The sequence below is a fragment of the Mesoplodon bidens genome, assembly GCF_964165515.1.
Source record: "Mesoplodon bidens genome assembly, chromosome: 2".
NCBI classification, from domain to species: domain Eukaryota; kingdom Metazoa; phylum Chordata; class Mammalia; order Artiodactyla; family Ziphiidae; genus Mesoplodon; species Mesoplodon bidens.
This window is the reverse complement of record NC_138177.1, coordinates 67904242-67927953: the sequence shown is the minus strand read 5'-3', so window position 1 is coordinate 67927953 and position 23712 is coordinate 67904242. Positions and strand designations below refer to the sequence as shown.

The 23712-nt window shown below is 37.2% G+C and overlaps 1 protein-coding gene across 4 annotated transcripts in view; it reads left to right on the top strand.

Annotated features, from left to right (window-relative positions):
• The window catches only part of ATF6 (activating transcription factor 6), a 235460-nt gene that overhangs the window by 101040 nt on the left and 110708 nt on the right, over positions 1-23712 (top strand). For 2 of the 4 annotated variants that reach the window (XM_081256539.1, XM_081256538.1), the window contains 2 exons: positions 409-476; positions 7713-7827. In XM_081256539.1, coding sequence (XP_081112665.1) covers positions 409-476; positions 7713-7827 — 183 coding nt within the window. The remainder of the gene's footprint in view (positions 1-408; positions 477-7712; positions 7828-23712) is intronic. The other 2 variants (XM_081256537.1, XM_081256536.1) reach the window with 1 other exon arrangement.

Sequence of the window (23712 nt, the reverse complement as noted above, 5' to 3'; positions counted from 1 at the left end):
ACTTCCCTAGTGGCACAATGGTTAAGAATCTGCCTGCCAGTGCAGGGGACACGGGTTTGATCCCTGGTCTGGGAAGATCCCACATGCCGTGGAGCAACTAAGCCCGTGCGCCACAACTAGTGAGCTTGTGCACCACAACTGCTGAAGCCCGTGTGCCTAGAGCCTGTGCTCCGCAACAAGAGAAGCCACCGCAGTGAGAAGCCCATGCACCGTAACAAAGAGTAGCCCCCGCTTGCTGCAACTAGAGAAAGCCTGTGTGCAGCAGCGAAGACCCAAAGCAGCCAAAAAAAAAACCAAACAAACTTTATGAATACTTTAATGAAGTTTAGTAAATGTAGAATGAGTCAATATAGGAAGCTTTTCATATAATTACATTATATGACATCTAACCATTTTTTTTTCTTTCAGGGTGCTCTGGAACAGGGCTCAAATTCTCAGCTCATGGCTGTCCAATACACAGAAACCACTAGTATCAGGTAAGAAAGTGTAGAAGCTCTTGGCTAAGGAATTTTATTATTTCATTCATTCATTCATTCACTCACTCACTTACTCACTCACCACTCACTCACTCACTCACCTGCTCCGGGTCTTAGTTGTGGCATGTGGGATCTTCGTTGTGGCATGTGGGATCTTCGTTGTGGCATGTGGGATGTAGTTCCCTGACCAGGGATCGAACCCGGGCCCCCTGCATTGGGAGCGTGGAGTCTTAAACACTGGACCACCAGGGAGGTCCCAGGAATTTTAAATACCTAGGATTTCAGTAAGGTTGACATACACACTTCTCTTCCATCTTAAACTTGTTCTCATCATTATCTTGTAGAAATAGATAATTCAGATATATGTAGAAACTAACAGTTCTCTGTAAACAGAATATTTCATTCATTTACTATGTGTATATTTAAAAATATACTCATATTATTTCTTCATTAGTTAAAAATGTTTTTAATCTCTGTACCTTCCTCTCAAGTTTGCTGTGAACCTGCAACTGCTATTTAAAAAATAATCTTTAAAAAATGTTTTAAAGTGAATTATAGTTGACCTTCCTTATTCATATATTCTGTATTTATGAATCCGCTTACTTGCAAAAATTTATTTCTACCCCCAAAATCAATACTGAAAGTGCTTTCATGGTCATTTGCATTCCCAAAAGTTTAACAAAGGAATACTTTGCCTTCCTGTTTCAGCTCTCATACTGTAAACGGTTGTCCATTTTGAGGTCTATTTAGTGCCATATTTTTCACATTTTATGGTTTTTGCTTGTGAATTCTTCCTTTAAAATGGCCCCCAAGCATAGTACTGAAGTGCTGCCTAGTGTTCATAAGCTTGAGAAAGCTGTATTGTGCCATGTGGAGAAAATGCACATGTTAGATAAGCTTCATTCATGCCTGAGATATAGTGCTATTGACTGTGAGTTCAGTGGTAATGAGTGAACACAGCATTTGTTAAAGAAGGTGTCTTTAAATAGAAACACATAAAACAGGATTATATATTGATCAGTTGATGAAAATGCTGTAACTGAGAGAGCCTCATCCACCAGAGGGCAGACAGCAGAAGCAAGAAGAACTACAATCCTGCAGCCTGTGGAACAAAAACCATATTCATAGAAAGATAGACAAGATGAAAAGGCAGAGGGCTATGTACCAGATGAAGGAACAAGATAAAAGCCCAGAAAAACAACTAAACGAAATGGAGATAAGCAACCTTCCAGAAAAAGAATTCAGAATAATGATAGTGAAGATGATCCAGGACCTCGGAGAAAGAATGGAGGCAAAGATCGAGAAGATGCAAGAAATGTTTAACAAAGATCTAGAAGAATTAAAGAACAAACAAACAGAGGTGAACAATACAATAACTGAAATGAAAATTACACTAGAAGGAATCAATAGCAGAATAACTGAGGCAGAAGAACGGATAAGTGACCTGGAAGACAGAATGGTGGAATTCACTGCTGTGGAACAGAATAAAGAAAAAAGGATGAAAAGGAATGAAGACAGCCTAAGAGACCTCTGGGATAACATTAAATGCGACAACATTCGCATTATAGGGGTCCCAGAAGGAGAAGAGAGAGAGAAAGGACCCGAGAAAATATTTGAAGAGATTATAGTCGAAAACTTCCCTAACATGGGAAAGGAAATAGCCATCCAAGTCCAGGAAGCGTAGCAAGTCCCATACAGGATAAACCCAAGGAGAAACATGCCGAGACACATAGTAATCAAATTGGCAAAAGTTAAAGACAAAGAAAATTATTGAAAGCAGCAAGGGAAAAATGACAAATAACATACAAGGGAACTCCCATAAGGTTAACAGCTGATTTCTCAGCAGAAACTCTACGAGTGAGAAGGGAGTGTCATGATATACTTACAGTGATGAAAGGGAAGAACCTACAACCAAGATTACTCTACCCGGCAAGGATCTCATTCAGGTTCAATGGAGAAATCAAAAGCTTTACAGACAGGCAAAAGCTAAGAGAATTCAGCACCACCAAACCAGCTCTACAACAAATGCTACAGGAACTTCTCTAAGTGGGAAACACAAGAGAAGAAAAGGACCTACAAAAGCAAACCCAAAACAACTAAGAAACTGGTCATAGGAACATACATATCGATAATTACCTTAAACGTAAATGGATTAAATGCTCCAACCAAAAGACACAGGCTCGCTGAATGGATACAAAAACAAGACCCATATATATGCTGTCTACAAGAGACCCAATTCAGACCTAGGGACACATTCAGACTGAAAGTGAGGGGATGGAAAAAGATATTCTGTGCAAATGGAAATCAAAAGAAAGCTGGAGTAGCAATACTCATATCAGATAAAATAGACTTTTAACTTAAGAATGTTACAAGAGACAAGGAACAACACTACATAATGATCAAGGGATCAATCCAAGAAGAAGATTCAACAATTATAAATATATATGCACCCAACATAGGAGCACCTCAATACATAAGGCAACTGCTAACAGCTATAAAAGAGGAAGTTGACAACAACACACTAATAGTGGGGGACTTTAACACCTCACTTACACCAATGGACAGATCATCCAAAATGAAAATAAATAAGGAAACAGAAGCTTTAATGACACAATAGACCAGATAGACTTAAGTGATATTTATAGGACATTCCATCCAAAAACAGCAGGTTACACTTTCTTCTCAAGTGCGTATGGAACATTCTCCAGGATAGATCACATCTTGGGTCACAAATCAAGTCTCAGTAAATTTAAGAAAATTGAAATCATATCAAGCATCTTTTCTGATCACAACGCTATGAGATTAGAAATGAATTACAGGGGAAAAAATGTAAAAAGCACCAACACATGGAGGCTAAACAATATGTTACTAAATAACCAAGAGATCACTGAAGAAATCAAAGGGGAAATCAAAATATACCTAGACACAAATGATAATGAAAACATGACGATCCAAAACCTATGGGATGCAGCTAAAGCACTTCTAAGAAGGAAGTTTATATATACAAGCCTACCTGAAGAAACAAGAGAAATCTCAAATAAACGATCTAACCTTACACCTAAAGGAACTAGAGAAAGAAGAACAAACAAAACCCACAGTTAGCAGAAGGAAAGACATCATAAAGATCAGAGCAGGAATAAATGAAATAGAAACAAAGAAAACAATAGCAAAGATCAATAAAACTAAAAGCTGCTTCTTTGAGAAGATAAACAAAATTGATAAACCATTAGCCAGACTCATCAAGAAAAAGAGGGCGAGGACTCAAATCAATATAATTAGAAATGAAAAAGGAGAGGTTACAACAGACACCGCAGAAATACAAAGCATCCTAAGAGACTACTACAAGCAACCCTATGCCAAAAAAATGGACAACCGGGAAGAAATGGACAAATTCTTCAAAAGGTATAACCTTCCAAGACTGAACCAGGAAGAAATAGAAAATATGAACAGACCAATCACAAGTAATGAAATTGAAACTGTGATTAGAAATCGTCCAACAAACAAAAGTCCAGGACCAGATGGCTTCACAGTAGAATTCTATCAAACATTTAGAGAAGAGCTAACACCCAACCTTCTCAAACTCTTCCAAAAAATTGCAGAGGAAGGAACACTCCCAAACTCATTCTATGAGGCCACTATCACCCTGATACCAAAACCAGACAAAGATACTACAAAAAAAAAAGAAAATTACAGACCAATATCACTGATGAATATAGATGCAAAAGTCCTCAACAAAATAGTAGCAAAGAGAACCCAACAACACATTAAAAGGATCATATACCATGATCAAGTGGGCTTTATCCGAGGGATGCAAGGATTCTTCAATATATGCAAATCAATCAATGTGATACACCATATTAACAAATTGAAGAATAAAAACCATATGATCATCTCAATAGATGCATAAAAAGCTTTTGACAGTATTTGACACCCATTTATGAGAAAAACTCTCCAGAAAGTGGGCATAGAGGGAACCTACCTCAACATAATAAAGGCCATATACGACAATCCCACAGCAAACATCATTCTCAATGGTGAAAAACTGAAAGCATTTCCTCTAAGAGCAGGAACAAGACAAGGATGTCCACTCTCACCACTATTATTCAACATAGTTTTGGAAGTTGTAGTCATGGCAATCAGAGAAGAAAAAGAAATAAAAGGAATACAAATTGGAAAAGAAGAAGTAAAACTGTCACTGTTTGCAGATGACATGATACTATACATAGAGAATCCTAAAGATGCCCCCAGAAAACTACTGGAGCTAATCAATGAATTTGGTAAAGTTGCAGGATACAAAATTAATGCACAGAAATCTCTTGCATTCCTATACACTAATGATGAAAAATCTGAAAGAGAAATTAAGGAAACACTCCCATTTACCACTGCAGCAAAAAGAATAAAATACCTAGGAATAAACCTACCTAGGGAGACAAAAGACCTGTATGCAGAAAACTATAAGACACTGATAAAAGAAATTAAAGATGATACAAAAAGATGAAGAGATATACCATGTTCTTGGATTGGAAGAATCAACATTGTGAAAATGACTCTACTACCCAAAGCAAGCTACAGATTCAATGCAATCCCTATCAAATTACCAATGGCATTTTTTACAGAACTAGAACAAAAAGTCTTAAAATTTGTACAGAGACATGAAAGTCCCCGAATAGCTAAAGCAGTCTTGAGGGAAAAAATACAGAGCTGGAGGAATCAGACTCCCTGACTTCAGACTATACTACAAAGCTACAGTAATCAACACAATATGGTACTGGCACAAAAAGAGAAACATAGATCAATGGAACAGGATGGAAAGCCCAGAGATAAACCCATGCACCTATGATCAACTAATCTATGACATAGGAGGCAAGGATATACAGTGGAGAAAATACAGTCTCTTCAATAAGTGGTGCTGGGAAAACTGGACAGTTACATGTAAAAGAATGAAATTAGAACACTCCCTAACACCATACACAAAAATAAACTCAAAATTGATTAGAGACCTAAATGTAAGACTGGACACTATACAACTCTTAGAGGAAAACATAGGAAGAACACTCTTTGACATAAATCACAGCAAGATCTTTTTTGATCCACCTCCTAGAGTAATGGAAATAAAAACAAAAATAAATGGACCTAATGAAACTTAATAGCTTTTGCTTAGCAAAGGAAACTACAAACAAGACGAAAAGACAACCCTCAGAATGGGAGAAAATATTTTGAAACGAATCAATGGACCCAGGATTAATCTCCAAAATATATAAACAGCTCATGCAGCTCAATATTAAAAAAACAAACAACCGAATGCAAAAATGAGCAGAAGACCTAAATAGGCATTTCTCCAAAGAAGACATACAGATGGCCAAGAAGCACATGCAAAGCTGCTCAACATCACTAATTATTAGAGAAATGCAAATCAGAACTACAATGAGGTATCACCTCACACCAGTAAGAATGGGCATCACCAGAAAATCTATAAACAACAAATGCTGGAGAGGGTGTGGAGAAAAGGGAGCCCTCTTGCACTGTTGGTGGGAATGTAAATTGATACAGCCACTATGGAGAACAGTATGGAGGTTCCTTCAGAAACTAAGAAGAGTTACCATATGACCCAGCAGTGCCAGTACTGGGCATATACCCAGAGAAATCCATAATGCAAAAAGACATATGCACCCCAATGTTCATTGCAGCACTATTTACAATGGCCAGGTCATGGAAGCAACCTAAATGCCCATCGACAGACAAATGGATAAAGAAGTTGTGGTACATATATACAATGGAATATTACTCAGCCATAAAAAGGAATGAAATTGGGTCATTTGTTGAGACGTGGATGGCTCTAGAGACTGTCATACAGAGTGAAGTAAGTCAGAAAGAGAAAAACAAATATTGTATATTAACGCATATATGTGGAGCCAGAAAAATGGTACAGATGAATCAGTTTGCAGGGCAGAAATTGAGACACAGATGTAGAGGACAAACATATGGATGTTTGTATACATTGACATGTATACACTGATGTGTATAAAAATTATGAGTAATAAGCACCTGTTGTATAAAAAAATAAATTTAAAAAATTCAGGGAAAAAAAATGCTGTAACTGAGCGTTCACAGGAACCTAACCTGTATTTCCTTTAGGAGAATGGTTCAGTATTTGCTAATTCAGTGTTTGTACTGACTTTATAGGACTATAACTACCATAAATAATAAGAATTGACTGTATATTCAAAATATTACAGTCAGAGATGTCCTCTTAAGCACGTGAAATTATTTCAAAGGAAGTTCTTATGACTCAGTTATAATTTCCTTTTAGGTCAATCTTTGCCCTCCTCTTAAGTTAATATAAGTTTGATTGAAGACATAAAAGAACATATAAGAAAGAAATATATATGATTTTTCTTTTTGAAGAAAAATGAAGTATTTTTTTAAGTCTAACTTTTGGGTATCAGCTTATTGTGCTAAACAATAAAAGACCCTGAAAATATTATTAAGAACTATATTAATATAATTTGAGTATATCTTTTGGGATAAGATGTGCTTTGAGGTATTATAGTTTTAGTTATAATTTTACCAAGGCACTGACTTGGTACTTTTAATATCTATATGGCTAGCAGTTGTTGAGTGACTCCCATGGAAGAGACCCATGCTTAGTATTGACGTCTCTGACTCCAGTAACAGTCCTGAAAGGTTTATGTGATTACCCTAATTTTATTGATGAGGAAACTGATGTTCCTCAGAGATTGATTTCCCCAAGAATATCCAGTTGAGAGGTGGAGCAGGAATTCAGAGCCAGGTGTATTTGTTTCCAAATCCTAAGTGCTTTTCACCTTTCACACAGCCTCATAGACAAGTGCGCCTTCACAGATTTGACAGAATGGTGAAAGATAACTTTTCCTCAGACTTAATGTATGTTACCAAAATTTTAAAATCACGCAAACCAATGCAGAAATCTATTTTCTGGTACTTCTATTTTTTTTTACATGCTTTGCAATGCACTTGACTGGTACATTTTAGAGCCTTGATACAGAAATGAGAGTTTTGGCTTTAGTGAGTTGGATCTTACAAATATCCTGACCTTGAGCTTTTCAAAATGTTACTATAAAAATTGCTGCCAAAATACTACTAATATTTTGGTTGAGAGAGATTCTTATAATTCTGATGTTACCTTAGAATGGGAAGCATGTTTGAGAGGATAGAAATTTATTAGTTAAAGAACACTTTGCCATTTTCTTACTTCAGCAGGAACTCAGGGAGTGAGCTACAGGTGTATTATGCTTCACCCAGAAGTTATCAAGACTTTTTTGAAGCCATCCACAGAAGGGGAGACACGTTTTATGTTGTATCGTTTCGAAGGGTAAGTTCACTTTGAAAGAATAAAAGAAATAGTTTTGAATACCTGCTATATATGAGGCACTGAGCTGAATGCTGTGGAAGATAAAAAGATATGAGAGATAGGAAGCAATATAAAATAAATTGTATGAGTGGAACAGTCTAAGTGCTATAATACAAGCTTGATTTTGAGCTGTTCACCGTTATGAAGAGGAAACATGGAGTTGATGCCAGGCAATATTTAGAAAATATAAGCTGCTTATTGATTTTTATTCTTTGTTTATAACCAACATATTGTTTGTTTGTTTATAACCAACGGAGAAGTATAAACATAAAAATGTCTTTTTAGGCTATATTCCTGAGACTTTCTATCCCTCTTTTCTCTGTCCTTCATCAAGCATTTACTCTTGTTAGTGAAGAATGTGTAAGATAATCAGTTAGCTTATACAAAAGTAAATGTTTATATGAGCACTTTTGAATGTTACAAATGGGAGACTAAATGGGGAAAAAATGCATAGCTTACTTTCATTCCATCTGCTTTTCCTCTAAAATGAAAATACATTCTGCATAGAGTTGCCATATGAATATCTCGGTTACAGTGCTGTATGTTAAACCAGTAACATATGAATGAATTAGAATTCCTTGTAGTTTGTATCCTAGGTTTTTATTTTTCTTTGTCTTTTTTTTAAAGAACATAGAGAGTGTATGATAGAAATAAGCATATGCTAACAATAAACGATTCATTCTCTGATTATTGTCACCACTCACTGTCACTGAAATTCTCAGTTAACTCAGTGCTCTTCCTAAGGTATAAATACCTAGCAGCTCAGAATTTTGGACCAGAGAACTTTGACACTTGAAGATTAGGGAAATCAAACATTTCATGTGTTTTTAGTTATTAATCAAATATGTTAGGAGATTTGGAATACTATAGTGATGGTATCTCATGATTTCTGCCTTTTCTCAAAAATTTCCTGTGTTCAGCCTATTCTCTCAGACATAGCTGGTATATTTCTGTACTGTGCCAGCCTCCAAGTTCATTTTCAGCAGCAAGGGGGCAGCTGAGAACAGGGCTTCAGCAAGGCTCCAACTGTATTGGCTGACCAGAGCTTAGTATTAGCTTTGGGTTGACACAATCATGTTTAAAGTTGGCAGGGGTTGGGGGGTGGGAGTAAACTTTTTAAGATGGGATCCAACACTACGAAGAAGAGACTTGATAGATGTTAAAATGAATGTGTTGAAGTATATGTTATGGAAGTTACCACAGAAGAATATTTTTAACACTGAAATAGCTGAATACATTTTCTTAGGTTTGGGATAATTTCTCTATTATTTGATTAAAACAGTACAGTATATATTAAAAGTAGCAATTGTCAAGCCACAGATTGACCTCATGACTAGTAGCATTTTTCTAGGGAAGAGAACAAGTATTTGTTATGAAGAAAATTATCCTAGCCTTAAAGGGACTGTATTTTTTACAAAGGAAGATGAATGGTGTTCTTTTTTTAAATAAATGCATTGCATTTCTTGCATTTGTAAAAGCTACTTCTCATTAGTTTGCTGTGAAAAGTGCTACTAGAAAATTATTTATGACTCTCCCTCCAATCCTTTGATGTTCTAGAATAAACAGTCTCATGTGTAAGAAAACTGTTAGGACTCTCTTTCACATTCTGTTTGAGTTTTTCATTTCCTAATTACTGATTTATCATATCTTAGTGTTTTATATCAAGGTGAAGTAAGGATAAGCATGAACTTAACTAGATAACAGTAGTTAGAGAGAGACAGCATCCTTTTTCACTTTTTCTTTCTTGCTTTATTTTGTTTTAACAGTTGAGATAAGGAAGTTAATTTTATCATCATGACTATAAATAGTGTCATTGGACAGGAATTTGATTCTTAAATCCCGGATTGTTCTTTTTGTTCTTGCTAAAATGAAAATGAAAGACATAATGATCTCATGCTTAGTTTTTTTTTCATTTTTCCATATAAAATATTCTAACAGTTTCATCAAAAAGGCAAATGGCATCATTTCTTGTGTAGAAAGATGTAGACTTTTTCTTTCATTTAGGCGCTTAATTTCACTGACAGAAATTATTGTAATTGACACTGTGCGATTACATTAGAAATTAAGAAATATAGGGATTCTCATGCCTCAAGGTTTTGCTTAGTATAAACCAGACTTAACAGAGCCAGTAAGCAAACCATGTAGTTTTATTGTATAATTGGACATGTGTTTAACAAAATATTTTAATATCTAAAAAAGTAGATGTAGCTATTGACTGTTTAGTATACCATTATTTAATAAACCAACTCTTATGCTTCATAGCTTGGAACGTACACTTGTCCTCATGGAAAATTGGAATAGTGGCTTGTTGTCATTCCTGATTCAACAGCAGCTCCAGTAATTCCATTTTAGTCTTTTTCACACATTGCTCATACAGACTCCCTAAGCAGAAAGAGGATCTGATTATATATATAGTTGGGTAGAATTGCTGTGATAACCTTGGCTCATGATCCGTGGTCCATTCTTTTGTGACCAGGGAAATAGGGTTGATTTCATTAAATGTATTCTTTTGCTTTGTGAGCCAGCAACTATGCAGAAGGAACAGCCTGGGCCACTCTTCTGAGCAAATGATTGTGGTGGGCCCTTAGAGCTTCATAAACTGTTTATTATGCCACACAACACCTGCTTTAAAAAAAAAAAAGTTCTTTCTTGTATTGTTCCCTAGTTGTTTGATCTAAAAGGCTTGTCTTCTCATCTGTATCATAAGCCTCTGAAAGGCAGGAAGTGTCACGTGCTTTTTTATTACCACTCCTGACACTCAGCACAATGTTAGCCACTCAGTGCTTATTAAACAGAACAATTTTAGGTGTGGTTCACTAAGAGAAGTCACAGTGATGGAAGTTCATTGTTTTCCATAATCATTTAAAGGGTATATTTGCATGTTTTGCTTGGAGAAATTTAAATCTATTTTCCTGATCTAAGAAGTAACAAACGGTGCTGAAGTCCAGCAGAAAGTTCAGTTAGAGATGACCTGTCTCTTCTTTATTTATGGTTGTACTAGCCAGAGATGCATCAGCTTTGTGCTTGTTTCTGAATCTAAGCTTTAGAGCTAAAAAAAAATCACCTTGGTGAAATGTTTGACTGTGAAATGTTTAATAGTCAATAGGGAGAACTTTGAGGTACTTGCATCCTCGTTTTTTTAATATTTGGCAGAGTCATTTTGGAGTGGATTGTTGTTAGACCTCACTGCTTTCTTTTGTGGAGAAGGGATGGTGTCTAGTATCTCTACAGATTCAAGCAGCATGAGCCAGAAACTTGAAACTTTGGACAAAGAATAGGAAAGATGCTAATTAATGCAGAAAGGTTGACTGGTGATGTTATTGGTTCAAAAGGTTTGCCAAAGGTTTATTCCCATGGAAGGCCATAAAAGAGAGTTTCACAGAATGGCAATGATATTTTCTATTAATGCCTAGATTAATACCTAATACATGCTTGGAAGAATGGCATATTTTCTTAATGTATATTATGTATTTCTTGGAAATTTTTGTTTAGTATATATAACTTTATATAAAATCTTCAGAGGCAAGAGGAATTTCCTTAGAAATCAAAGGAAATTAGTTTATAAAGTCTACTTCAAAAGGATACAGCTTCTGTTGTTTTGGAACTTCACAACTTGAGTGTGCACATGAATCTTGGAGTTTGGCCATTTTCTTATCTCTGCTTTCATGGCCTTTTAGCCAGATTCTTTCTCTGGCTGGAAAAAAAAATGTGACTAAACGAGTTTGGAAAGATACTTGCATTAAAAAGAAGTCTTATCTTAGAAGAGACTTTTTCAAAAACTTCTTTTAGAGGGCTTTTTCTAAATAATTGTTAGCTTACTTTGAGATTTACTCTTATCCAGGTCTTAGGCATATTGTAAAAAATAGAACAGAGTTGTCTGAGGATCCATTTAACCTGAGTTTACTTAATGATTACATCAGTAACATTATATATCCATTTTCTCTTTCATTTATATACAAATACAGACACCTTTAATATATACGGCCATTATAGTTTACAAACCCCTTTCACACATATCATCTTGTTAGTTCTTTACATATAATAAAGTAAGTATTCCTAGTCCTGTTTTACAGATGGAAAAATTGAGGCACAGAGAGGTTAAGTAGCTTCTCTAAGGACAGAAAAATGGTAAGCAGTAGAACTAGGGCAGTAATTGAAGTGTTCTAATTTAATACAATGATTTTTTTCCTTTACATTCTGATGCTGCATTTTAGATTGCAGAATATTTAAATAGCAAAATTACTCTATTCCTCCAAAGCCAACCATGTTTTGTTGCCAAATCTGCTGGACAGTTTTGCTGGAGTTATTGCATAACAATTAAAATATTTTGTTTGTTAATTACCTGATTGTAGATTAAGTGCTTTATTAGGTTACACTTTGATAATAGTAAAGAATAACTTAATGGTCTGAAAGGTTATAGTATAGCTTCAGATTTCAAACCAAGAGAATAGAATAAATAGGCTTTGAGAGTTTCTGGTTTCTTTTTAAAACATTTGAGAAAAAAAATCTTTGCTGTGTCTTAAAAAGGAAGTACTTTAGCCAAAATAGACAGTATTTTAATGATTGGTACTCTAGAACTTCTCATAGAGGAGAGTGGTTTTTGTGCGTGTGTAAATGCATTTTATTATGCATTCTGTATATGGCATGCCGGATTCTTGAGATCAGAAACTTTTGATCTCAAGCTCCTTGTTAAATATGAGTTACTGTTGTGTGGTTTTAGGGGATTTAGTCATTTGTTCCTTGGCTCTGTAACAGATTCCTAGCTAACATTAAAAAAAAAAAAAACCAACAACCTGTTATTTGGATTTTTCAATTGCATACTATAATATAACTTGTTTTATGTTTGAAAAATGATTGTTCAACAGTCTCTGTAACTAGACTTGTAAGTAGAATAGCCATGGGCACAAAGAACTTATAACTCATGAACTATTTGAAGTCTTCAAAATTCTCAGATAGTGGGCAAGTCCATTTGAGTCAGGATAATTTTCCAACTGTTCGTTATTCTTGTGCTCTATTTGGTAGTCTTTATTTTATAATGTGTTTTTCATATGCATTTGTTTAAGCTCCTTTTTTAGGTTGCATGCTTTCTCTGGGCAGGGATAAAGTCTATTCCTTCTGTTTTGTCTTTCTACAAGGTCTGTTGCTATGTACTGCAGACTGTGCAGGGCTAGTCCTAAATAAATGTTAGGGCTCAAACTGCTGTTTATTTGTGCCTTTTTTACCTTATTTTTTATGTCCTACTGTTCAAAAGATTAGTAGAGATGGGGTTTGCAGAGACAAACAAGGAAATTTTTCTCAATGAATGTTTAAAATTACTTTTGTATATTGAATAACCATGAAAAAATTTAAAATATATAGTCTACTTTGATGTGGACAAACTTTTAGCTATAGAATAGAATGACTTCTAAAGAAAGACATCTAAAGTTACCCTGATTCTTCAGGTAGGGTTTAATAATCGATAGTTTAAAGTTTTGATAGTTTCCTTCTCATAAAATTTCAGATTTTTCATAATGAGGGAAGAAAACATTTCCTGAAAGCAAAACTGCATTCGAAGAAAAGATATTTCTTTACATTATGAATATGTGAGGAAAAATGTTTTTTAAATAATTCATAGATACAGGCCTTAGTGACCTGCATTCGAGCCCCAATTCTGTCACTTACTATTTGACTTTGGACAAATCACTTGTCTCTCCTATCTTCAGTTTCCTGATCTGTAAAATGATAAAGTTAGAGCAGATTTGCATTTTCCTTTTAGCTCTAGAAATTTATAGTATTCTTCTAACTCTTTGTGTGTGTGTGCGTGTGTGTGTGTGTGTGTGTAGGTATATGTGTGTATATGTGTTTCTGTGTGTGAACACTGTCCTCTTAGAAATCTATAGTATTGTGTTAAAACTCTTTAAAGTTACTAGAGTGACTCTCAGTCAGTTGGAGTTAGAACATTTTAAGGGTTTTGAAAAACAACCATAACAAAAACAAAATGTTGAGTTACAAGGTAGACCTATAAATTAATGAGTTTGATTTTTTAATAGATGGTGGTCTTATAATTTACTTAATAATGATCTTTATAGCGCTTATAATATGCCAGTCTTTAATCCTGAGGTAGGTATGATTATTGTCCTCATTTTACAGATAAGGAGCCTAAGGCACAGAGAGGTTAATTAATTTGTCCAATGTGACATAGTTTGGAAGTCACCGAGCCAGAATTTAACTGAGAGTCTGGCTCCAGAGTCTGTGTTTCTGGCCACTTCCCTATATTGCCTTTCTAGCACTTTTATGTCCAAATGCTGCCTTATCCTTCAGAATATTCAACTTGGAATTTAATTCCACTGATCTGTCTGTTCAAAACATCGTTTGAGTTGCTTTAGGTTCATTTTCCAAAGAGGGCAAGACCAAAGATAAAGCCCTGTGGAAAAAAATCCCAAGAACCATGCTACATAGAGTAATAGTGTAGGAGGAATAAGAGCTACCAGGGAAACACAGAGGCAATGATTAGAGATATAGAAGGAGAATTGGAATAGTACTACAGATGAAAGTGGAAAAAAATCAACTTTGTTTTATTTTAAAACATGGAGGTCAAGGAAGAAGAGTTCAAAAAGCAGGTGGTCAGCAGTATTGGGTGTCACAGAGCTCACTGAGAATTAGAAATGAGAAAAGCCTATTTGGCCTATATAAACATGGAAATCATTGGTGACTAGAGATTACAGTTATGGTAGAGTAATCAGGACAGAATCCAGATTAGAGGCTAAGAGAGATTGTGCAGGAAATAAAGTGGTGGGCTGGTAAATTTGGCATTGAAGGGAAGGGGAAATAGCCTGGAGACTGGTAAAGGGAAGAGAACTAAGGTGTTTGTGTTTGTGCGTATATGCGTGTGTGCGTGTGTTTAAGGATAGGAGGGCTATAAAGGTAAAGTATAAAGTAAAGAGAGACTATTGTGGTTAATTTATATACATATAAATGTAAGAATGGAGTGCATATTTTATTTTTGACAGATGTTTTAAAGAAAAATAAACATGTCAATGTTTGTTCCTCATCTGTATTAATGTTTTTCTATTGAAATCAGAACATGGAGAAAGTTGAAGAAAATTTTTTGTTTATTTGCAGTAGGACTATAAAAAATAAAAGAGAATGTAGAATTAAAACCAGATTTCTAAAAAATAAAATCATATTTAAAGTATTCCTTGAGACATCAAAAGTCTTCTAAATCTTAAATAAGGAGATGCCTTTTAATAATGGTAAAATGTGGGGCTTCCCTGGTGGCGCCGTGGTTGAGAGTCCGCCTGCCGATGCAGGGGACACGGGTTTGTGCCCCGGTCCGGGAAGATCCCACATGCTGCGGAGCGGCTGGGCCCGTGAGCCATGGCCGCTGAGCCTGCGCGTCTGGAGCCTGTGCTCCGCAACGGGAGAGGCCACAACAGTGAGAGGCCCGCGTACCGCAAAAAAATAAATAAATAAAAATAATGGTAAGATGTTTTTAAAATATAAAAGTTGATAGAACTATTTCTAATTTAATTAATACATAGATGGTCTTGGAGTTTTTCCTCATATAAGTCAGAAAACTAGCAAAATAGACTGTTAAATCATTTTATGTTTAAACAAAATTTGATGCAAGCTTTTTGATAATGTCACAAAACTTAAATATGGAGGAAGCAATTACTATAGTTAGGAAAAGTTGATGATTTATCCTCTGACTCAGGAGTAAGATCTGAAATGCTTGTGTCCTCCCCTCCCCCATATGTAGTGATTTCTTATTCTGGACTCTGATTTGTTTAACTTTGACCCCATCAGCAAATCTGAACACTGACACTTAGTTGGTTTTTCTTGAAAGATCCTAAGGCTCTAATAGGTGTGTGGTATTTATTTCAAGGCACTGATGCTAATCTAGAAAGAGTCTGTTATGGATGGGCTTTGAGGAATTTTCCAATTCCTAGTAGTATAGGAATCACACTGGAAGCCAGCAGGATGGACGATTAGCTGAGACCAGGAGTGTGGTATATGTCTAACTAAATAATTGTGCAACTGTTTGCTTAATGTCTGTTTCCCTGGCCAGGCCTTAAGCACCCTGAGGGCAAGAACCATCTCTATCTTAGTCATCATGCTCTCCCTAGTATCCAGCATAGTACCAGGCATATAGCAGGTATTCAGTAAATATTGAATGAATGAATGAACAAACTGGATACCAAATCCATCAGTTTGACATGCCATATTCTAAATTAGTTCATACCATCACCATGATGTGATAGACAGTTTGTGACAGACCAGCTTCTTTTTTTTTTTTTTTGTTTTTGTTTTTTAATTTTATTTTTATTTTTTTAATTTTTTTAATTAGTTTCTGCTTTATAACAAAGTGAGTCAGTCATACATATACATCTGTTCCCACATCCCTTCCCTCATGCATCTCCCTCCCTCCCACCCTCCGCATCCCACCCCTCCAGGCGGTCACAAAGCACCGAGCTGATCTCCCTGTGCTCTGTGGCTGCTTCCCACTATCTATCTACCTTACGTTTGGTAGTGTATATATGTCCATGCCTCTCTTTCGCTTTGTCACAGCTTACCCTTCCCCCTCCCCATATCCTCAAGTCCATTCTCAAGTAGGTCTGTGTCTTTATTCCCGTTTTGCCCCTAGGTCCTTCATGACTTTTTTTTTTTTTTTTAAATTCCGTATATATGTGTTAGCATACGGTATTTGTCTTTCTCTTTCTGACTTACTTCACTCTGTATGACAGACTCTAGGTCTATCCACCTCATTACAAATAGCTCAGTTTCGTTTCTTTTTATGGCTGAGTAATATTCCATTGTATATATGTGCCACATCTTCTTTATCCATTCATCCGATGATGGACACTTAGGTTGTTTCCAGCTCCGGGCTATTGTGAATAGAGCTGCAATGAACATTTTGGTACATGTCTCTTTTTGAATTATGGTTTTCTCAGGGTATATGCCCAGTAGTGGGATTGCTGGGTCATATGGTAGTTCTATTTGTAGTTTTTTAAGGAACCTCCATACCGTTCTCCATAGTGGCTGTACCAATTCACATTCCCACCAGCAGTGCAAGAGTGTTCCCTTTTCTCCACACCCTCTCCAGCATTTATTGTTTGTAGATTTTTCGATTATGGCCATTCTGACTGGTGTGAGATAATATCTCATTGTAGTTTTGATTTGCATTTCTCTAATGATTAATGATGTTGAGCATTCTTTCATATGTTTGTTGGCAATCTGTATATCTTCTTTGGAGAAATGTCTATTTAGGTCTTCTGCCCATTTTTGGATTGGGTTGTTTGTTTTTTTCATATTGACCTGCATGAGCTGCTTGTAAATTGTGGAGATTAATCCTTTGTCAGTTGCTTCATCTGCAAATATTTTGTCCCATTCTGAGGGTTGTCTTTTGGTCTTGTTTATGGTTTCCTTTGCTGTGCAAAAGCTTTGAAGTTTCAGTAGGTCACATTCGTTTATTTTTGTCTTTGTTTATTTTTGTTTTTATTTCCATTTCTCTAGGAGGTGGGTGCAAAAGGATCTTGCTGTGATTTATGTCATAGAGTGTTCTGCCTATGTTTTCCTCTAAGAGTTTGATAGGGTCTGGCCTTACATTTAGCTCTTTAATCCAGTTTGAGTTTATTTTTGTGTATGGTGTTAGGGAGTCTTCTAATTTCATTCTTTTACATGTAGCTGTTCAGTTTTCCCAGCACCACTTATTGAAGAGACTGTCTTTTCTCCATTGTATATTCTTGCCTCCTTTATAAAAAATAAGGTGACCATATGTGCATGGGTTTATCTCTGGGCTTTCTATCCTGTTCCATTGATCTATACTTCTGTTTTTGTACCAGTACCATACTGTCTTGATTACTGTAGCTTTGTAGTATAGTCCGAAATCAGGGAGCCTGATTCCTCCAGCTCCGTTTCTCATCCTCAAGATTGCTTTGGCTATTTGGCGTCTTTTGTGTTTCCATACAAATTGTGAAATTTTTTGTTCTAGTTCTGTGAAAAATGCCAGTGGTAGTTTGATAGGGATTGCATTGAATCTGTAGATTGCTTTGGGTAGTAGAGTCATTTTCACAGTGTTGATTCTTCCAATCCAAGAACATGGTATATCTCTCCATCTTTCTGTATCATCTTTAATTTCTTTCATCAGTGTCTTATAGTTTTCTGCATACAGGTCTTTTGTCTCCTTAGGTAGGTTTATCCCTAGGTATTTTATTCTTTTTGTTGCAGTGGTAAATGGAAGTGTTTCCTTAATTTCACTTTCAGATTTTTCATCATTAGTGTATAGGAATGCAAGAGATTTCTGTGCATTAATTTTGTATTCTGCTACTTTACCAAATTCATTGATTAGCTCTAGTAGTTTTCTGGTAGCATCTTTAGGATTCTGTATGTATAGTATCATGTCATCTGCAAACAGTGACAGCTTTACTTATTCTTTTCCAATTTGGATTCCTTTTATTTCTTTTTCTTCTCTGATTGCTATGGCTAAAGCTTCCAAAACTATGTTGAATAATAGTGGTGAGAGTGGGCAACCTTATCTTATTCCTGATCTTAGTGGAAATGGTTTCAATTTTTCACCACTGAGGATGATGTTGGCTGTGGGTTTGTCATATATGGCCTTTATTATGTTGAGGTAAGTTCCCTCTGTGCCTACTTTCTGGAGGGTTTTTTTCATAAATGGGTGTTGAAAGCTTTTTCTGCATCTATTGAGATGATCATATGGTTTTTCTCCTTCAATTTGTTAATATGGTTATTTAGGTTACTATATATCATGTCATCTGCAAACAGTGACAGTTTTACTTCTTCTTTTCCAATTTGTATTCCTTTTAAATTTTTTTCTTCTCTGATTGTCATGGCTAGGACTTCCAAAACTATGTTGAATAATACTGGTGAGAGTGGACATCCTTGTCTTGTTCCTGCTCTTAGTGGAAATGCTTTCAGTTATTCACCATTGAGAATGATGTTTGCTGTGGGTTTGTTGTATGTGGCCTTTATTATATTGAGCTAGGTTCCCTCTGTGCCCACTTTCTAGAGAGTTTTTATCATAAATGGGTGTTGAATTTTGTCAGAAGCTTTTTCTGCATGTATTGAGATGATCATTTGGTTTTTATTCTTCAGTTTGTTAATATGGTGTATCACATTGATTGATTTGTATATATTGAAGAATCCTTGCATGCCTGCGATAAACCCCCGCTTGTTCATGGTGTATGATCCTTTTAATGTGCTGTTGGATTCTGTTTGCTAGTATTTTGATGAGGATTTTTGCATCTGTGTTCATCAGTGATATTGGCCTGTAGTTTCTTTCTTTGTGACATCTTTGTCTGGTTTTGGTATGAGGGTGATGGTGACCTCGTAGAATGAGTTTGGGAGTGTTCCTCCCTCTGCTATATTTCAGAAGTGTTTGAGAAGGATAGGTGTTAGCTCTTCTCTAAATGTTTGATAGAATTCTACTGTGAAGCCATCTGGTCCTGGACTTTTGTTTGTTGGAAGATTTTAAATCACAGTTTCAACTTAAGTGCTTGTGATTGGTCTGTTTATATTTTCTATTTCTTACTAGTTCAGTCTCAGAAGGTGTGCTGTTCTAAGAATTTGCCCATTTCTTCCAGGTTGTACATTTTATTGGCATATAGTTGCTTGTAGTAATCTCTCATGATCCTTTGTATTTCTGCAGTGTCAGTTGTTATTTCTCCTTTTTCATTTCTAATTCTATTGATTTGAGTTTTCTCCCTTTTTTTCTTGATGAGCCTGGCTAATGGTTTATCAATTTTGTTTATCTTTTCAAAGAACCAGCTTTTAGTTTTATTGATCTTTGGTGTTGTTTCCGTCATTTCTTTTTCATTTATTTCTCATCTGATCTTTATGCTTTCTTTCCTTCTGCTGACTTTGGGGGTTTTTTGTTCTTCTTTCTCTAATTACTTTATGTGTAAGGTTAGGTTGTTTATTTGAGATATTTCTTGTTTCTTCAGGTAGGATTGTACTGCTATCAACTTCCATCTTAGAACTGTTTTCCATCTTAGAACTGCTTTTGCTGTATCCCATAGGTTTTGGGTCGTTGTGTTTTCACTGTCATGTGTTTCTAGGTATTTTTTGGTTTCCTCTTTGATTCCTTCAGTGATCTCTTGGTTATTAAGTAGTGTATTGTTTAGCCTCCATGTGTTTGTATTTTTTACAGATTTTTTCTTGTAACTGATATCTAGTCTCATAGCATTGTGGTCGGAAAAGATAGTTGATATGGTTTCAGTTTTCTTAAATTTACCAAGGCTTGATTTGTGACCCAGGATATGATCTGTCCTGGAGAATGTTCCATGAGAACTTGAGAAGAATGTTTATTCTGTTGTTTTTGGATGGAATGTCCTATAAACATCAGTTAAGTCCATCTTGTTTAATGTATCATTTAAAGCTTGTGTTTCCTTATTTATTTTCATTTTGGATGATCTGTCCATTGGTGAAAGTGGGGTGTTAATGACCCCTACTATGATTGTGTTACTGTTGATTTCCCCTTTTATAGCTGTTAGTATGTGCCTTATGTATTGTGGTGCTCCTATGATGGGTGCATAAATATTTACGATTGTTATATTTTCTTCTTGGATTGATCTTTTGATCATTATGTAGTGTCCTTCTTTGTCTCTTGTAATAGTCTTTGTTTTAAAGTCTATTTTGTCTGATATGAAAATTGCTACTCCAGCTTTCTTTTGATTTCCATTTGCATGGAATATCTTTTTCCATCCCCTCACTTTCAGTCTGTATGTGTCCCTAGGTCTGAAGTGGGTCTCTCGTAGACAGCGTATATACGGGTCTTGTTTTTGTATCCATTCAGCCAGTCTGTGTCTTTTGGTTGGAACATTTAATCCATTTACATTAAGGTAATTATCTATATGTATGTTCCTATGACCATTTTCTTAATTGTTTTGGGTTTGATTTGTAGGTCTTTTCCTTCTCTTGTGTTTCCTGCCTAGAGAAGTTCCTTTAGCATTTGTTTTAAAGCTGGTTTGGTGGTGCTGAATTCTCTTAGCTTTTGCTTGTCTGGAAAGGTTTTAATATCTCCATCGAATCTGAATGAGAGTCTTGCTGGGTAGAGTAGTCTTTGTTGTAGGTTTTTTCCTTTCATCACTTTAAATATGTCCTGCCAGTCCCTTCTGGCTTGCAGAGTTTCTGCTGAAAGATCAGCTGTTTACCTTATGGGGATTCCCTTGTATATTATTTGTTGTTTTTCCCTTGCTGCTTTTAATATTTTTTCTTTGTATTTAATTTTTGATAATTTGATTAATGTGTGTCTTGGTGTGTTTCTCCTTGGATTTATCCTGTGTGGGACTCTGTGTGCTTCTTGGACTTGATTAACTATTTCCTTTCCCATATTAGGGAAGTTTCCAACTATAATCTCTTCAGATATTTTCTCAGTCCCTTTCTTTTTCTATTCTTCTTCTGGGACCCCTATAATTCAAATGTTGGTGCATTTAATGTTGTCCCAGAGGTCTCTGAGAGTGTCCTCAATTCTTTTCATTCTTTTTTCTTTATTCTGCTCTGCAGTAGTTATTTCCACTCTTTTATCTTCCAGGTCACTTATCCGTTCTTCTTCCTCACTTATTCTGCTATCGATTCCTTCTAGAGAGTTTTAAATTTCATTTATTGTGTTGTTCGTCATTGTTTGTTTGCTCTTTAGTTCTTCTAGGTCCTTGTTAATTTTTGTTGTATTTTCTCCATTCTGTTTCCGAGATTTTGTTTCATCTTTACTATCATTATTCTGAATTTTTTTTTGGTAGACTGCCTATTTCCTCTTCATTTGTTTGGTCTGGTGGGTTTTTAGCTTCCTCCTTCATCTGCTGTGTGTTCTCTGTCTTCTCATTTTGCTTAACTTACTGTGTTTGGGGTCTCCTTTTCACAGCCTGCCGGTTCGTAGTTCCCGTTGTTTTTGGTGTGTGTCCCCAGTGGCTAAGGTTGGTTCATTGGGTTGTGTAGGTTTCCTGGTGGAGGGAACTAGTGCCTGTCTTCTGGTGGATGAGGCTGGATCTTGTCTTTCTGGTGGGCAAGTCTGTGTCTGGTGGTGTGTTTTGGGGTGTCTGTGACCTTATTATGATTTTAGGCAGCCTCTCTGCAAATGGGTGGGGTTGTGTTCCTGTCTTGCTAGTTGTTTGGCATAGGGTGTCCAGCACTGTAGCTTGCTGGTCGTTGAGTGGAGCTGGGTGTTGGTGTTGAGATGGAGATCTCTGGGAGATTTTCGCTGTTTGATATTACATGGAGCTGGGAGGTCTCTGGTGGACCTGTGTCCTGAACTCGGCTGTCCCACCTCAGTGGCACAGGCCTGACACCCGGTCGGAGCACGAAGACCCTGTCATCCACACGGAAAAAGAGAAAAAGAGGAAAAAATATATATCGTTGCTCCCGAAGTCCACCGCCTCGATTTGGGATGATTCGTTGTCTCTTCAGGTATTCCACAGTTGCAGGGTACATCTGGTTGATTGTGGAGATTTAATCTGCTGCTCCTGAGGCTGCTGGGAGAGATGTCCCTTTTTCTTCTTTGTTTGCACAGCTCCTGGGGTTCAGTTTTGGATTGGCCCCGCCTCTGCATGTAGGTCGCCTGAGGGCATCTGTTCCCGCCCAGAGAGGCGGGGTTAAAGGAGCAGGTGATTAGGGGGCTCTGGCCCACTCAGGCTGGGGGGAGGGAGGGGTACGGAATGCGGGGCGAGCCTTCAGCGGCAGAGGTCAGCGTGACGTTGCAACAGCCTGAGGCGCGCCGTGTGTTCTCCCGGGGAAGTTGTCCCTGGATCACGGGACCCTGGCATTGGGGGGCTGCGCAGGGTCCCGGGAGGGGAGGTGTGGATAGTGACCTGTGCTTGCACTCAGGCTTCTTGGTAGCTGCAGCAGCAGCCTTAGCGTTTCACTCCGATCTCAGGGGTCCGCGCTGATAGCCTCGGCTTGCACCTGTCTCTGGAGCTCTTTTAGGCAGCGCTCTTAATCCCCTCTCCTCGCGCACCAGGAAACGGAGGAAAGAAAAAGTCTCTTGCTTCTTTGGCAGCTCCAGACCTTTTTCCGGACTCCCTCCCAGCTAGCTGTGGAGCACTAGCCCCCTTCAGGCTGTGTTCACGCAGCCAATCCCAGTCCTCTCCCTGGGGTCTGACCCCCAAAACCCACGCCTCAGCTCCCAGCCCCGTCCACCCTGGCGGGTGAGCAGACGAGCCTCTCAGGCTGATGAGTGCTGGTCGGCACCGATCCTCCGTGCGGGAATCTCTCTGCTTTGCCCTCTGCACCCCTGTTGCTGTGCTCTCTTCTGCCGCTCCGAAGCTTTCCCCCTCCGCCACCCGCAGTCTCCGGCATCGAAGGGCCTTCCTAGTGTGTGGAAACCTTTACGCCTTCACAGCTCACTCCCACTGGTACAGGTCCCGTCCCTATTCTTTTGTCTCTGTTTTTTATTTTTTCTTTTGCCCTACCTAGGTACGTGGGGAGTTTTTTGCCTTTTGGGAGGTCTGAGGTCTTCTGCCAGCATTCAGTAGGTGTGCTGTATGTGTTGTTACACATGTAGATGTATTTCTGATGTATTTGTGGGGAGGAAGGTGATCTCCGCGTCGTACTCTTCCGCCATCTTGAAAGTCCTCTCCAGAAGACTTAATGAATGGTTTGGGAGGTGAGGCTAAGTTATGAAAATGAGGTTGGAGAGACTGGAAGGGGCCGTATCACACAAGGACTGTGAGCTGTGGTAAGGAGTTTCAATTTTATTCTGAGGGCCAATTAAGGGATTTAAGCAACTGAATGACACGAATGATTTAGTTTGTAGGCCGGCTTTAGTTGCTGTCTGGGCCGAGAATTAGAAGGAGACATGGTGGAAGCAAAGGGAGCAATTAAAAGGCTTTTTCAGTAGTCCAGGCAATATGATGA